This window comes from Rhinoderma darwinii, chromosome 2, assembly GCF_050947455.1.
Source record: "Rhinoderma darwinii isolate aRhiDar2 chromosome 2, aRhiDar2.hap1, whole genome shotgun sequence".
NCBI lineage: Eukaryota > Metazoa > Chordata > Amphibia > Anura > Rhinodermatidae > Rhinoderma > Rhinoderma darwinii.
Genome location: NC_134688.1, coordinates 200,678,365 through 200,691,773, shown reverse-complemented (window position 1 = coordinate 200,691,773; position 13,409 = coordinate 200,678,365). Strand labels below are relative to the sequence as shown.

General features: G+C 39.3%; 1 protein-coding gene across 8 annotated transcripts in view; it reads left to right on the top strand.

Annotated features, from left to right (window-relative positions):
• The window catches only part of DMD (dystrophin), a 2,416,993-nt gene that overhangs the window by 2,329,190 nt on the left and 74,394 nt on the right, over positions 1 to 13,409 (top strand). For all 8 annotated transcript variants that reach the window (XM_075852742.1, XM_075852740.1, XM_075852736.1 and 5 more), the window contains 2 exons: positions 6,621 to 6,822; positions 7,750 to 7,835. In XM_075852742.1, coding sequence (XP_075708857.1) covers positions 6,621 to 6,822; positions 7,750 to 7,835 — 288 coding nt within the window. The remainder of the gene's footprint in view (positions 1 to 6,620; positions 6,823 to 7,749; positions 7,836 to 13,409) is intronic.

Genomic DNA, 13,409 nt, shown 5'->3' with positions numbered 1-13,409 from the left:
GCAGGAGCTGTAACTAACAGCTCCTGATCTTAGAGCAGCCTGCTGAATACAGCTGGGGTCAGAAAACATTCGGACCCAGCAGTTTAACCCTTTTGATCGACGCAAGCCATGACTGCAGCAAGATCAAAGGGAACGCCTCGCTTTGATCTGCTCATCGGAAACCCGGTGACGTGATCAAAGACCCTGGAATCCCTCTGCAGTCAACCCTGGAGACCTACAAAGGACCCCAGGGCTGTCCTGTAAACCTTCTGTTCGGGCACTCTATGTGCTGCCCTAACAGCAGCCTGTGTCAGAGTGACAAAGTATGATGTATTCGCATACAGGATTATGCTAATTCATTACAAGTAAAAAATTAAGTTATAACTAAAGTTATCCCTTAATGGGATTTTAAAAAAAAGTAACAAAAAAATAAATAAGAAAAAAATCATTATTTTGCATAAAATATATTTTATTGCCCCTACACTAAATAAAAACAAAAAACAAATATTAGGTCTCTAAACGACGGTAATAACCAGAACAATTAATTGAATAGGTTATTTAGCGTGAAACGTGAACGGGATAAAAAATAAACAAGAAAAACCATGCAGAGAATCGCTTTGTCTTATAGTCACGCCATAAAAATATGTATTTTTTTTTCTACCTCCAAACCATGAAAAAAAAAATACAATTTCTCCCACATAAAACAAGGCGTCATACGGCCACGTCAATGGAAAAATAAAAAAGTTATGGCTACTGAAATGCAGAGGTAAAAACTGAAAAAATTGACCTGGTGATTAAGCCCTTTTCAGGCCAGGTGATTAAGGGGTTAACCCCTTCAAGACCCAGCCTGTTTTGTCCTTCAGGACACAGCCGATTTTTTTCAAATCTGACGTGTTACTTTATCTGGTAATAACTTTGGAATGCTTTTACCTATCCAATCGATTCTGAGATTTTCTCATGACATGTTGTACTTTATGTTAGTGAAAAAATTTGGTCGATAATTTCAGTATTTATTTCTGAAAAACACAAATTTAGAAAAAATTTGCAAAAATTAGCATTTTTCTAAATTTAAACGTATCTGCGTAAAACCGATAGTAATACTCCCCCCAAAATACTTACTAGTTAACATTTCCCATATGTCTACTTTGTTTGTATCGTTTTTTGAACGTCCTTTTATTTTTCTAGGACGTTACAAGGCTTAGAACTTTAGCAGCAATTTCTCATATTTTAAAGAAAATTTCAAAAGGCCATTTTTTTCAGGGACCAGTTCAGTTCTGAAGTGGCTTTGAGGGCCTTATATATTAGAAAATCCCCAGAAGTCTCCCCATTTTGAAAACTGCAACCCTCAAGGTATTCGAATCAGCATTCACAAAGTGTTTTAACCCTTTAGACGTTTCACAGGAATTAAAGCTAAGTAGAGTAAAGTGTTTTTTTTTGCCGAAATTCATTTCTAATACATTTTTTTTTTTGTAACACAGAAGGTTTTACCAGAGAAATGCAACTCAATATTTATTTTCCAGATTCTGCAGTTTTTAGAAATATCCCACATGTGGCCCTAGTGTCCTAATGGACTGAAACACAGGCCTCAGAAGCAAAGGTGCACCCAGTGAATTTTGGGCCTCCTTTTTTTTTTTAGAATATATTTTAGCCACCTTGTCAGGTTTGAAGAGGTCTTGTGGTGCCAAAACAGTGGAAACACCCAAAAAGTTACCCCATTTTGGAAACACCCCTCAAGGAATTTATTTAGGGGTATAGTTAGCATTTTGACCACACAGGTTTTTCGCTAAATTTATTAGAATTAGTCTGTAAAAATGAAAACTACCTTTTTTCCTGAAAAAACAACATAGAAATGTTTAATATTTACAAGGAATAACGAAGAAAATTCACCCCAACATTTGAAAAGCAATGTCTCCCGATTTCGGCAATATCCCATATGTGGTAATAAACTGCTGATTGGACCCACAGCAGGGCTCAGAAGGGAAGGAGCGCCATTTGGATTTTGGAGCACAGATTTTGCTGGATTGGTTTTCGGTGCCATGTCGCGTTTGCAACGCCCTGGAGGGACCAAAACAGTGGAAACCCACCAAGTTACCCCATTTTGTAAACACCCCTCGAGGAATTTTTCTAGGGGTATAGTGAGCATTTATACTCCACGGGTCTTTTGCAGAATTTATCAGAATTAGGCCGTGAAAACGAATATCACACTTTTTTTCCACTAAAATGTTTTCACAGGGGAAAAAAAGGAGAAAAAAACAACCAATTTTTGTAAAGCAATTTCTCCCGATTACGGAAATACCCCACATGTGGTCAGGTTTTTTTTCATTACAAATGAATTAACCCTTTCAGGACTGATCCATTTTTTGCTTTCTTATTTTCGTTTTTCACTCCCCGTCATAACTTTTTTCTTTTTCAGTCCATAGAGCAGTGAGGGCTTATTTCTTTTTGGGAGGATGTACTGGGAAACTGATAAAAAATTATTTGCGGGCTGATATAGGAAAAAAAGCTGTAAAAACGAGAACTACAGCGATTTTGGCGGTTTAAATTATTTACGTTTTTTACGGTGTTCACCGTGCGAGTTAAATAATGGTATATTGTAATAGTTCAGCCTTTTACGGATGTAGTGATACCAATTTTGTTTATTTTTTTACATTACTTTAGAAGAAAAAGCGGATGGTGTGAATATTGCAATTTTCCACTGATATGCCATTTTAGTGCATATGTCGTGCCCAGTTTGTGCCACTGAAGACTAATACCTCATAAAACGTTAAGCGGTTCTCTCGGATATGGCGATGCCATATATGTGGGCACGCTGCAGGGCTCAGAAGGGAGGGAGCGCCATTTTGCTTTTGGAGCGCAGATTTTGTTTGGTAGTAGCTCTGTTTTGGGATTTTGCTGGTATTTCATTTTATAATGTCGGGGGGCATATGTAATTTGTGCGGAGAACATCAGGGCATAATAAGAGGGGATAAAAATGCGGTAAATAATAATTCACAGATGTGTGGCCGGTGTCGCACTGATAAATGGCGCCCGATCTTATCCGACTTTGGATTTTGCATCGCCATATTCTGAGAGCCAGGACTTTTTTATTTTTTCACCACCGGAGCAGTATGAGGGCATATTTATTGCGGGACAATCTGTACTTTTCATTGGTACCATTTTGAGGTCGCGCTATTGATTCCGTCGAAAAACCGGAAACCAGCCTGAATGACGAACGGTAAGCATTAGCGATGTTTCCGTCACCATTGAGATCAGTGGTGACTGAAACGGAAGATGTGCTGTCAGTTTCACTTTCCGTTGCGGGGTTCACCCGACGGAACCCCGGACCGGAAATGAACGGTGATGTGAACAGGTGAAAATGTCAAAATAATATTTAAAAATTGCCTTTTTTCCCTTATAAAGTCCTTTTTATTATATGAAAAAAATAAATAAACTATGCATAATTGGTATCGCTGCGTCCGTAACGGCCTGAACTATAAACATATAATGTAATTTATCCCGCACGGTGACCGCCATAAAAAAATAATGAAACTATGCCGGAATCGCTATTTTTAGTCACTTCAGCTCCCAAATAATTTTCATGAATGGGGATCAAAATGTCGCATGTACCCAAAAATTGTACCGATAAAAACTACAGTTTGTTCCGCAAACAAGCCCTCACACAGCTTTGTTGATAAAAAAAAACAAAAAACTTTGTGGCTCTTAGAATATGGCAACACAAAAACATTTTTTTTAAAATAGTGATTTTTATCGTGCAAACACCATAAAGCATAAACATATATACATATGGTATCGCCGTAATCGCATTGACCCACAGAATAAATTAAATATGTCATTTATAGCGCACGGTGAACGCCGTAAAAAAAAGAATAAAAAAACAATAGAAGTTTTGACGGCCTAATTCCACTAAATTCAACAAAAAAACCTAAGGGATCAAAATGCTCACTATACCCCTAGAAAAATTCTTTTTAGGGCTGTAGTTTCCCAAATGGGGTCACTTCTGGGGGTTGTCCACTGTTTTGGTCCCTCAGGGGCTTTGCAAATGCGACATGACACCCAAAAACCAATTGAGTAAACTTGATCTCCAAAAGCCAAATAGCGCTCCTTCGCTTCTGAGCCCTGCTGTGCGTCCAGACAGCCATTTTTACGGACTAATTCCACAAAATTCATCAAAAAACCTGTGGGGTTAAAATGCTCACTACACCCCTTGATGAATTCCTTGTGGTGTGTAGTTTGCCAAATGGTGTCTATTTGGAGGTGTTTCCACTGTTTTGGCACTACAAAACCTCTTCAAACCTGACCTGCTGCCTAAAATATATTCTAATAAAAAGAGAGGCCCCAAAATCCACTAGGTGCTCCTTTTGGTTCTGAGGCCTGTGGTTCAGTCCATTAGTGCACTAGAGCCACATGTGTGATATTTCTAAAAACTGCACAATCCGGGTAATATATATTGAGTTGCGTTTCTCGGGTAAAATCTTTTGTTACAGAAAAAAATTGATTAAAATGGATTTTGTGACCAAATACATTTGTAAATTTCCCCTCTGCTTTGCTTTAATTCCTGTGAAATACCTAAAGGGTTAAGAAATGCTGTATTGAATACTTTGAGGGGTGTAGTTTTTAAAATTGAGTGACTTATGGGGGTTTCTATATATAAGGCCTTCAAAGCCACTTCAGGACTAAACTGGTACCTATAAAAATAGGTTTTGGAAATTTTCTTGAAAATGTGAGAAATTGCTGCTAAAGTTCTAAGCCTTGTAACGTCGTAGAAAAATAAAATAATGTTCAAAAAACAATGCAAATATAAAGTGTTACTGGCAACACGGAGGTCATTGTCTGGCCTCCGATTGCCACGACAAGCATCGGCAGCCCCCACAATCCCTTTGTGGGGGCTGCCGATGTGCTTCAAAACCCTTAAATGTGGTGATCGCAATCGGCGCTGCACTTATGGGGTTAATTGCCGAAATCAGCGGCGTTGGTCCGCTGACTGGCAAGACTGGAGTGTCAGCTGTTGGGGACAGCTGACTTCCCATTTACCGTACACTGTCCGTTAGGACAGTGTGCTCCGGGACTACTCCGCAATTGTATGGGAAGCAAGCCATCTGCAGGACGTACCGTTGCGGCGCAGGTTAAACACCTGAACTCAATAATATTGAGTAATGTCTACAGACTTTTGGCTATAGAGTGTATGGCCAGCTCATTCAAAGTAGCCATTATTTTGGTAAGCTATTAAGTGTTCCATTCATGTACATAGAAGATAGGATGTCTCACAGCTGACTCCTATCGTCCATAAGACATCTCCAGGTACTCACCCCCTCTACACCAGAGGTATGAGTAGGTGATGAATTGTGATTTTCCAACATTTTATAGAATCTTTTTGTAATATTGAGCGCTGTCTTTAATTTGGGCCACAAACCTGTGCGAAATGTTTAATTCTTCAACTGTATGATTGGCAATATCAACGTTTCTATTATAATGCTTCAGTACATTATATACGCTTTATAAGTAAATGTTGCATGTATCAAAAGATTTTCTGTTCTCTTTCGGTTTATATTGTATTTTAATTCTGTGGATATGTGTATGGATGGATGTGGATATGTCTGGATGGATATATGTTTATGGATGGATGTGTCTGGATGGATGTGGATATAGGTGTGTGGATGTGTTTGGATGGATGGATGGGGATATGTTTATGTATCTGGAAGGATGGATGTGTGTATGTGGATATATATATGTGTATGTGGATATATATATGTGTATGTGGATATATGTGTATGTGGATATATATGTATGTGTGGATGTGGATATGTATGTTGATATGTGTATGTGTGTATGTGGATATGTGTATGTGGATATATGTATGTGTGTGTGTATGTGGATATATGTATGTGGTTATAGGTATACGTATGTGTGTATGTGGGTATATGTATGTGTGCGCATGTGTAGTGTGCGTGTGTGTGTGTGTATATAATATATATATATATATATATTATACACACGCACACTACATATATATTATTGTGTGTGTGTGTATATATGTGTGTGTATATATATATATATATATATATTGTGTGTGTGTGTGTGTATATGTGCGCGTGTTTATATGTGTATATAATATATATTGTGTGTGTATAATGTGTGTGTGTGTGTGTATATATATATATATATATATTGTGTGTGTATATAATATAAATTGTGTGTGTGTGTGTGTGTGTGTGTGTGTGTGAGAAATATGACCAAATCTAGTTCTAATGTGCTTGCAGGCAGAATATGTTCATCATACATAATAGCACATGCACACACAGCATATTTCTTTTTCGTTATTCCTGGAGATTTTGTTCTAGAGAAAAGGTATTGTTTTCATTAATCGGATGTTAGGTAAGTGCCTTTTCGGAAAGTGTCAACACAACCTGTACAAGGCATTGACCTCTTAGAAATTAGAGACGTTCCGCACAATTATTAGCAGTATGCTGAGGTTCCTATGGGACTGAGCACATTAAATTACCAATTACTGCTCTCTGACTCCTTGGTATATACCTTTTAAGCCACAAGGGACCCCATGCGTACTTGGATGTGTGTATATCTCTGCTTTTTATTATTTGTCGCCAACGTACAACATGTAATATTGTATTTGTTTTTATTTACAGTGGATTTACTGGGCTTGTCTGCAGCATGCGATGCCTTGGAGCAGCACAACCTGAAGCAGAACGACCAGCTTATGGATATCTTGCAGGTTATTAATTGCTTAACCACAATTTATGATCGACTGGAGCAAGAGCACAACAACCTGGTGAACGTTCCTCTCTGCGTGGATATGTGCCTGAACTGGCTCCTGAATGTTTATGACACGTGAGTGATGTTCTGATTTCAATATATAAAATATATGTATAGATAAGCTTAGAGTAATAGAAGCAGGGTAGCAGGCTGCAAGCAGCAGGTTAGAGTTCACAGCGGATAAGGCTAAATGTCAGCATGCGACTTCTGATGCATTTCTGCCACCCATGACACTTTGCTGAAAAGTGGGCAGACTTGGAGAAAGGAGGCGTAGTCTGACGTGACCCGGCAAATTTTCTATAATTTAAACTAGATACTGGCATAAATTATAGCGGATGTCTATGCCAGCTCAGAGCTGGCGAAGATTTCCCTTTTGGGCTCACGGACAGCCAGAGATGCACCTAAATTAATAAGGCGTGGGTCCCTTGATAAATTAGGCGCATCTTACCCCAGCTATCTCTATATTAAGACTGGTCTTTTATAAATTTCCCCCATGTGTTCTTAGCCCATTGTCACATTTAAACCGAATACCAGTAATACTGTATTTTACAATCCTCTCAATATTTATTATCATAACTGGTGAAATGCATAACTCAGAAATTGCAATATTCTGACTCAAATATTGTGAGAATATAAAAATGCATTTTCTAATGCTCAGTTTAATAAAGTTTCATATCTAAAGACGTGATCTTTGTGCCAAGTACTTGAATTACATTTGTAGCGAATATATTATATATACCATTTAGAATAATAAAAAAAAATAATCTGATCTCAAGGAGTATACTAGAAAAATGATTCTTGTGGGGAGAAAAAAATAAAAAGAGGACTTAAATCTGGGCAGAAGAAAAAGTGCTCGCAACTTTTTTGTCAAGTCTGTTAATAAATTTGCCCCAAGGATTTCAGATCTTTTGCGTACAAGAAAATCTATAATAAGTAATATTATCTTTTGATGCTTACTTAAATGATTTTTTTGCTATTCAGTAATCTTTTGTTTACTTCCAGGGGTCGGACTGGAAGAATTCGTGTGTTGTCTTTTAAAACTGGTATTATATCCCTATGTAAAGCACATTTGGAAGACAAATACAGATGTAAGTATTTTGAAAAAGCAAGGTGTTGGCTTTAAAACACAAACCAGCGTACATCGCCAGAGTAATGTCACAGCACATCTGACCACACCAATGCATTGAGCCAGTTGATGGACAGGAGTTTGTAATATTCCCCTTAACTCAAATCTCTATGGTATGTTGACACGGCATATGTGCGAGGCCAAAAAATATGAGGCTGACTTAAAGAGAAATTAGCCTCTCAATTCAGCAGTTTTGGAGCTGATTTTCAAAGTGTTTTTGTTTTTTTAGGACGCTTTTGATGCATTTTTCAGATTTATTTTTTGAACCGTGAATAGAAAATGCGAAAAATCAGCTTGTAAAACGCTACAAGAAGTGATCTGTTACTACTTTTTTTTTACAAAGCATGTTTGAGGCGTTTTTTAATTCCGCAGTGCAAAAACATGCCTCGTATAAACTACAGAGTGTATGTCCCACTGAAATCAATTTGGAACCTGTTTACAGGCATATTTCAAGTGTATTTCGGAGCATAACACTAGCGGTTTACGCTGTGAAATACACCTGAAGATCAACCTTATGAACATGTTTTGTTTTTTTCTCCGAGTAGTACAGAAAGCTGAGATCTAGGGTGATGTTTGGTCAAGTGTGCATGTTTATTGCTATAGAGATAAGCAGCTTCTAGGCCAGACATGGGCAAACTACGGCCCGCGGGCCACATACGGCCCGTTAGGCTTTTTAATCCGGCCCGCCGAACTTGTCCAAGATATATCCGTCCTCAGCAGCTGCTAGTTCGCGCAGGAGGACGGATATATCCGTCCTGTGATCGCGCGGGTACTGACAGTTTACCCACGCGATCAGCGGCAGGAGCACGGCTGTTATACACAGCCTGGCTCCTGCTGCAACTGCCGGAATCGAAGCACGCGTCGATTCCGGCAGTTTAACCCATTAAATGCCGCTGTCAACAGTGACAGCGGCATTTAATGTGTTTGACAGAGGGGGGAACTCCCTCTGTCTCCCGATCGGCGCCCCCGCAAACAAATCGCGGGTCGCCGTCGGGTTTCCATGACAGCCGGGGGTCTAACAAAGACCCCCAGGTCTGTCTTCAGCATCTGCCTGTTAGGTCATGCCTCTGGCATCGCCTAACAGGTTGCCTGTCAGTTTTACACTGACAGGCAATAATGCTTTGGTATACGAAGTATACCAAAGCATTATATATGCGATCGGCATATCGCATAGTGAAGTCCCCTGGTGGGACTAAAAAAAAAAGTAAAACCGTTAAATAAAGTTTGTGAAAAAAAAAATAAAAAAAATTACAGTCAAAGTCAAATAAAACTACTTTTTTGCCCCAAAAAGTGGTTTTATTTAATAAAACGGTCAAAACAAATCACACATACACATATATGGTATCCCCGCGATCGTAACAACTTGACCAATAAAATGAACACATTAAACCGCCGGATGAACGGCGTCCAAAGAAAACGCAAAAAACAACGGCAAAATTCTCTCTTTTCTCCCATTCCCCCCATAAAAAATAAAATAAAAGTTAATCTATAAGTCCTATGTACCCCAAAATAGTACTAATGAAAACTACACATTGTCCCGCAAAAATCAATCCCACGTACGGCCACATCGACGGAAAAATAAAAAAATTACGCCTCTTGGAACGCGGCGATGCAAAAACAAGTAATTTTTTTCTAAAAGGGTTTTTATTGTGCAAACGTAGAAAAAACATATAAAACCTTTACACATTTGGTATCCCTGTAATCGTGCCGTCCCATAGAATAAAGTTAACATGTCATTTACGCTGCATAGTAAACGGCGTAAATTTATAACGTGAAAATTAATGCTGGAATAGCTGCTTATTTTCAATTCTCTCCTAAAATAAAGTTAATAAAAGTTAATCAATATGTTATAAGCATCTAAAAATGGTGCAATTACAAAATACAACTCGTCCCGGAAAAAACAAGCCCTTATACGGCTATGTCGACGTAATAAAAAAAAAGTTACGACTCTTGGAATGCGACCGTGGAAAAACAAAAAATAATCCTTGGTCATTAACGTGCAAACTGGCCCGGTCATTAAGGGGTTAATGTGGCACGTATTTCTCTTTATTTCACTTTAATTTTCACTTCGTTTCACGTCACCATTAAGCCCTTCGGTTTTCAAAGAGTACAATATCAGCCGTCACTTTGCCACGAAGCATGCAAACTATGCTAGCAAGCAGTCAACACAAGAACGGGCGGCTACTGCTCAGAGGTTGGCAGCTAATTTACAGAGTCAACAGAACTTTTTTCTTGATAAATCACAGTGCGTATGTTATTTTAATCTATTTACATTTCCTCCTCCCAGTATCTGCGAAATAGTATGTAAATGCCATATCTTGCATATTCCTTGAGACAAATTTATTAACTGATAAGGGCTATTTTTCACATTTGAAAGACAGTTAATAAATTGGGTTGTAGTGTTCTTACTGTGCTATGAGGTTTGCACACACTACATTTAATGCTTTAGTATATCCGGCCCAAACACTCCCTCCAAATGCTCCTGGCCCGGCCCCTCTGTCAAATTTTAGAACCCATTGTGGCCCGCGAGTCAAAAAGTTTGCCCACCCCTGTTCTAGGCACTTCTGGAGACATTATCCTCCAGATACACACATACCAACTATTTTCTGATGTCTATAGCCAGCTTTAGCCCAATCAACTGAATTTTTATGTTTTGGATGGTGTGAGACGTTAATTCAAGATACCAGTAACTTAAACAGGTATGTCACATTGCTTTTCAAACTTTAAGCTGCCCAACTATGGTCCCGTTGCTGGAAATCTCTGACACTACCCAACGGTCCATTCAAATTAATGGAGCTCGGGAGACTGTTGTTCCATATTTTCACTAACTGAATACATTTCCATTGCCGAGTGATTGCAGATGCTCTATTAAAGGCTGCAGCCCCTTCGTTCTGGAAATTGGTGGGTGGTTTATGCTCATACACTCCACCCATGTGATCTTCTTATGACATGTCACAGGTTTTTAAGAAGTCCTATGGGTCATATAGGAGACTATATAGATGTCTAAGATCATTATTGATCATGCATTCTGAACATTGTGTCATTTATCGCTACTGACACCAATAAAGCTCTTTAAGTAATGTATGTTAATATTGAATGTATCTGAAAATTATTTTTTGTTTTATGACTTTAAAAATTGTGTTGGAGCATCTGGGAAAGGTTCCAGAGATGTTGAAAATATTGATAATAATTACAAGTGTAATTTGTATGTTTCAGTATCCTTTTTCCACATTCATTATGCTCAGACAAATTCCAAGTTGTAAACAAATCGGTAAATCAAAAGTGCTGAACTTGAAAACATGCTGAGGCTTAAGGACAGAAAAACACCAAAACAACGTGGTGTTAATGGAGGGAGCTGGAAACAGCCTCCAGAGGGTGATAAAATGGCAGCACAGAGAAGCACAATAATTTGTCTGTGTCATGCTTGTGGCTTGCTTTGCAATCTTATTGGAAAGTGCTTATTTATTAAACAGTCTAACCATTTAAAAATAAAAAAGGAAAATCTTCTTACACGGTGTTAATTTTGCCTTGCTTCGGGTAACTCTTTCACCTGCAGAGAAAAAAAGGATTTGGGCTCTTAACGGAAAATGGTACCATACACCATGCCATCTGTATTTAAATAAAATTATTATTTGCTAGTTTATTTGAAGGGATTGTCTCCGCTTCGATAAAATTGTTCCAAAAACAGCACCGCTCCTCCAATCCATGGATTGTGTCTGAAATTGCAGAATGAAATCTGTATCTAGTGTGGTAATGGACAAAGATTCCATGACTGCACATGTCTAGTCTTTCACGTTTTGGTTTGGATCCTTGGTACCAGTTGATGTCTAAAACATTAGTTAGTTCTTTAACAATATAGCTTAGCAGTTATTGCACAGAACCTTAAATAAAGAGGCGTTTTATATAACCGTAATGTGCTGAAGCAGAGCAAGATCTGTGGATAGTGGAGATGAGCTGGTGGAGGTCCCAGATGGTGAGGTCCCTGGGGCAGTTACTCCATTTAATCCAGCCCTGTATGATATCTATTGAAATTGTCATCCTCTATTATATCTGTCTGGAAGATTATCTGGTTCCAAAAAACACTCAAAGGCGGTCTTTTGACTACTGGTTAGCAAACTTTTATTGATTTCCCCCTATGTTGTGCGACAAGACACAACATAAAATCTCCCTTGTTTTATTGAATCTAGTCCTACAATCTAGCTACACATCATAGTTTTAGAAGGCCTAAATAGACGTTTTTAAATGGCTGATCAGTGAAGTTCTTTTGTGTTTCACCATGTACCACATTGCAAAAACATGTTCAATTTCCTGATGAAATCTGTAAGACACTGTTTGCGAATTGAACAAGGGAACAAACAGATGGTTTTGCATTGCTTCGTTGTTTTAACCTATTTTATTTAGGAACTTTAAAGTGTTTAGGCCTATCGTGGGGGAATATAGTTTTATAAAATTGCAATGCAATACAGCATGTTAATATTTGTTAATCCTTGGAGCTATCTTGATAGCATTAAATATAGTGTAGGATTATTATAGCCGACCACTCTGCACAGAGGCGCAGCTAGGTTCTCCTGCACCAGGGGCAAAGATTCAGATTGGCACCCTCCCCCCCAACTTATTTCCCGACATCTCCTTCCCCCTCGCCATGTTTGATTTCTCTAACAATCAATGAGGTGTCACACACAGCCCCTTGTAGATTGTGCGACATACGGCCCCTCTCTTGTAGATAGTGCCACACACCTCCCCCTTGGAAATAGCGCCACACAGCCCCCCTTGTAGATAGTGCCACACACCTCCCCCTTGGAAATAGCGCCACACAGCCCCCGTTGTAGATAGTGCCACACACCACCCCCTTGTAAATAGCGCCACACAGCCCCCCTTGTAGATAGTGCCACACACAGCCCGCTTCCCCCCTTGTAGATAGCGGCACACTCCACCCCTTGTAAATAGCGGCACACCCCCCCCTCTCCTTGTAGATAATGCCACACACAGCCCGCTGCCCCTTTGTAAATAGCGGCACACTCCCCCCCCCCCCTTGTAAAAAGCGCCACATTCCCCCCTTTTAAATAGCGCCACACTCCCCCCTTGTACTTAGCGCCACACTGTTAACAGAGCGGTGAGTGGTAGCCTACCGCTACCACTCTTTGCTCTGCCTAACGTGACTTACCGGAGGAGCCGAGGAGGTCATGCGGCGCAAGCAGCGGCGGAATTCCCTCTGACTAGGGTCGGTGACAGCCAGGGCCGGCCTTAGGTTGGATGGCACCCTGTGCGGTATTCTCTCTATTGCCGCCCCTACAAAAAACTAAAATTAACCACATATATAGACACGCACATACTGGAACATATATACTGTACATACATAAAGACAGATATTTAGACATACAGGCAAATATACATACACACATCTGGAATATATACATACAGGTAAATATATAGACGTACAGACACATATATACACACACACACACAAATACACACACACACACACACACAAATACACACACACACACAAATACACACACACACACACACACACACA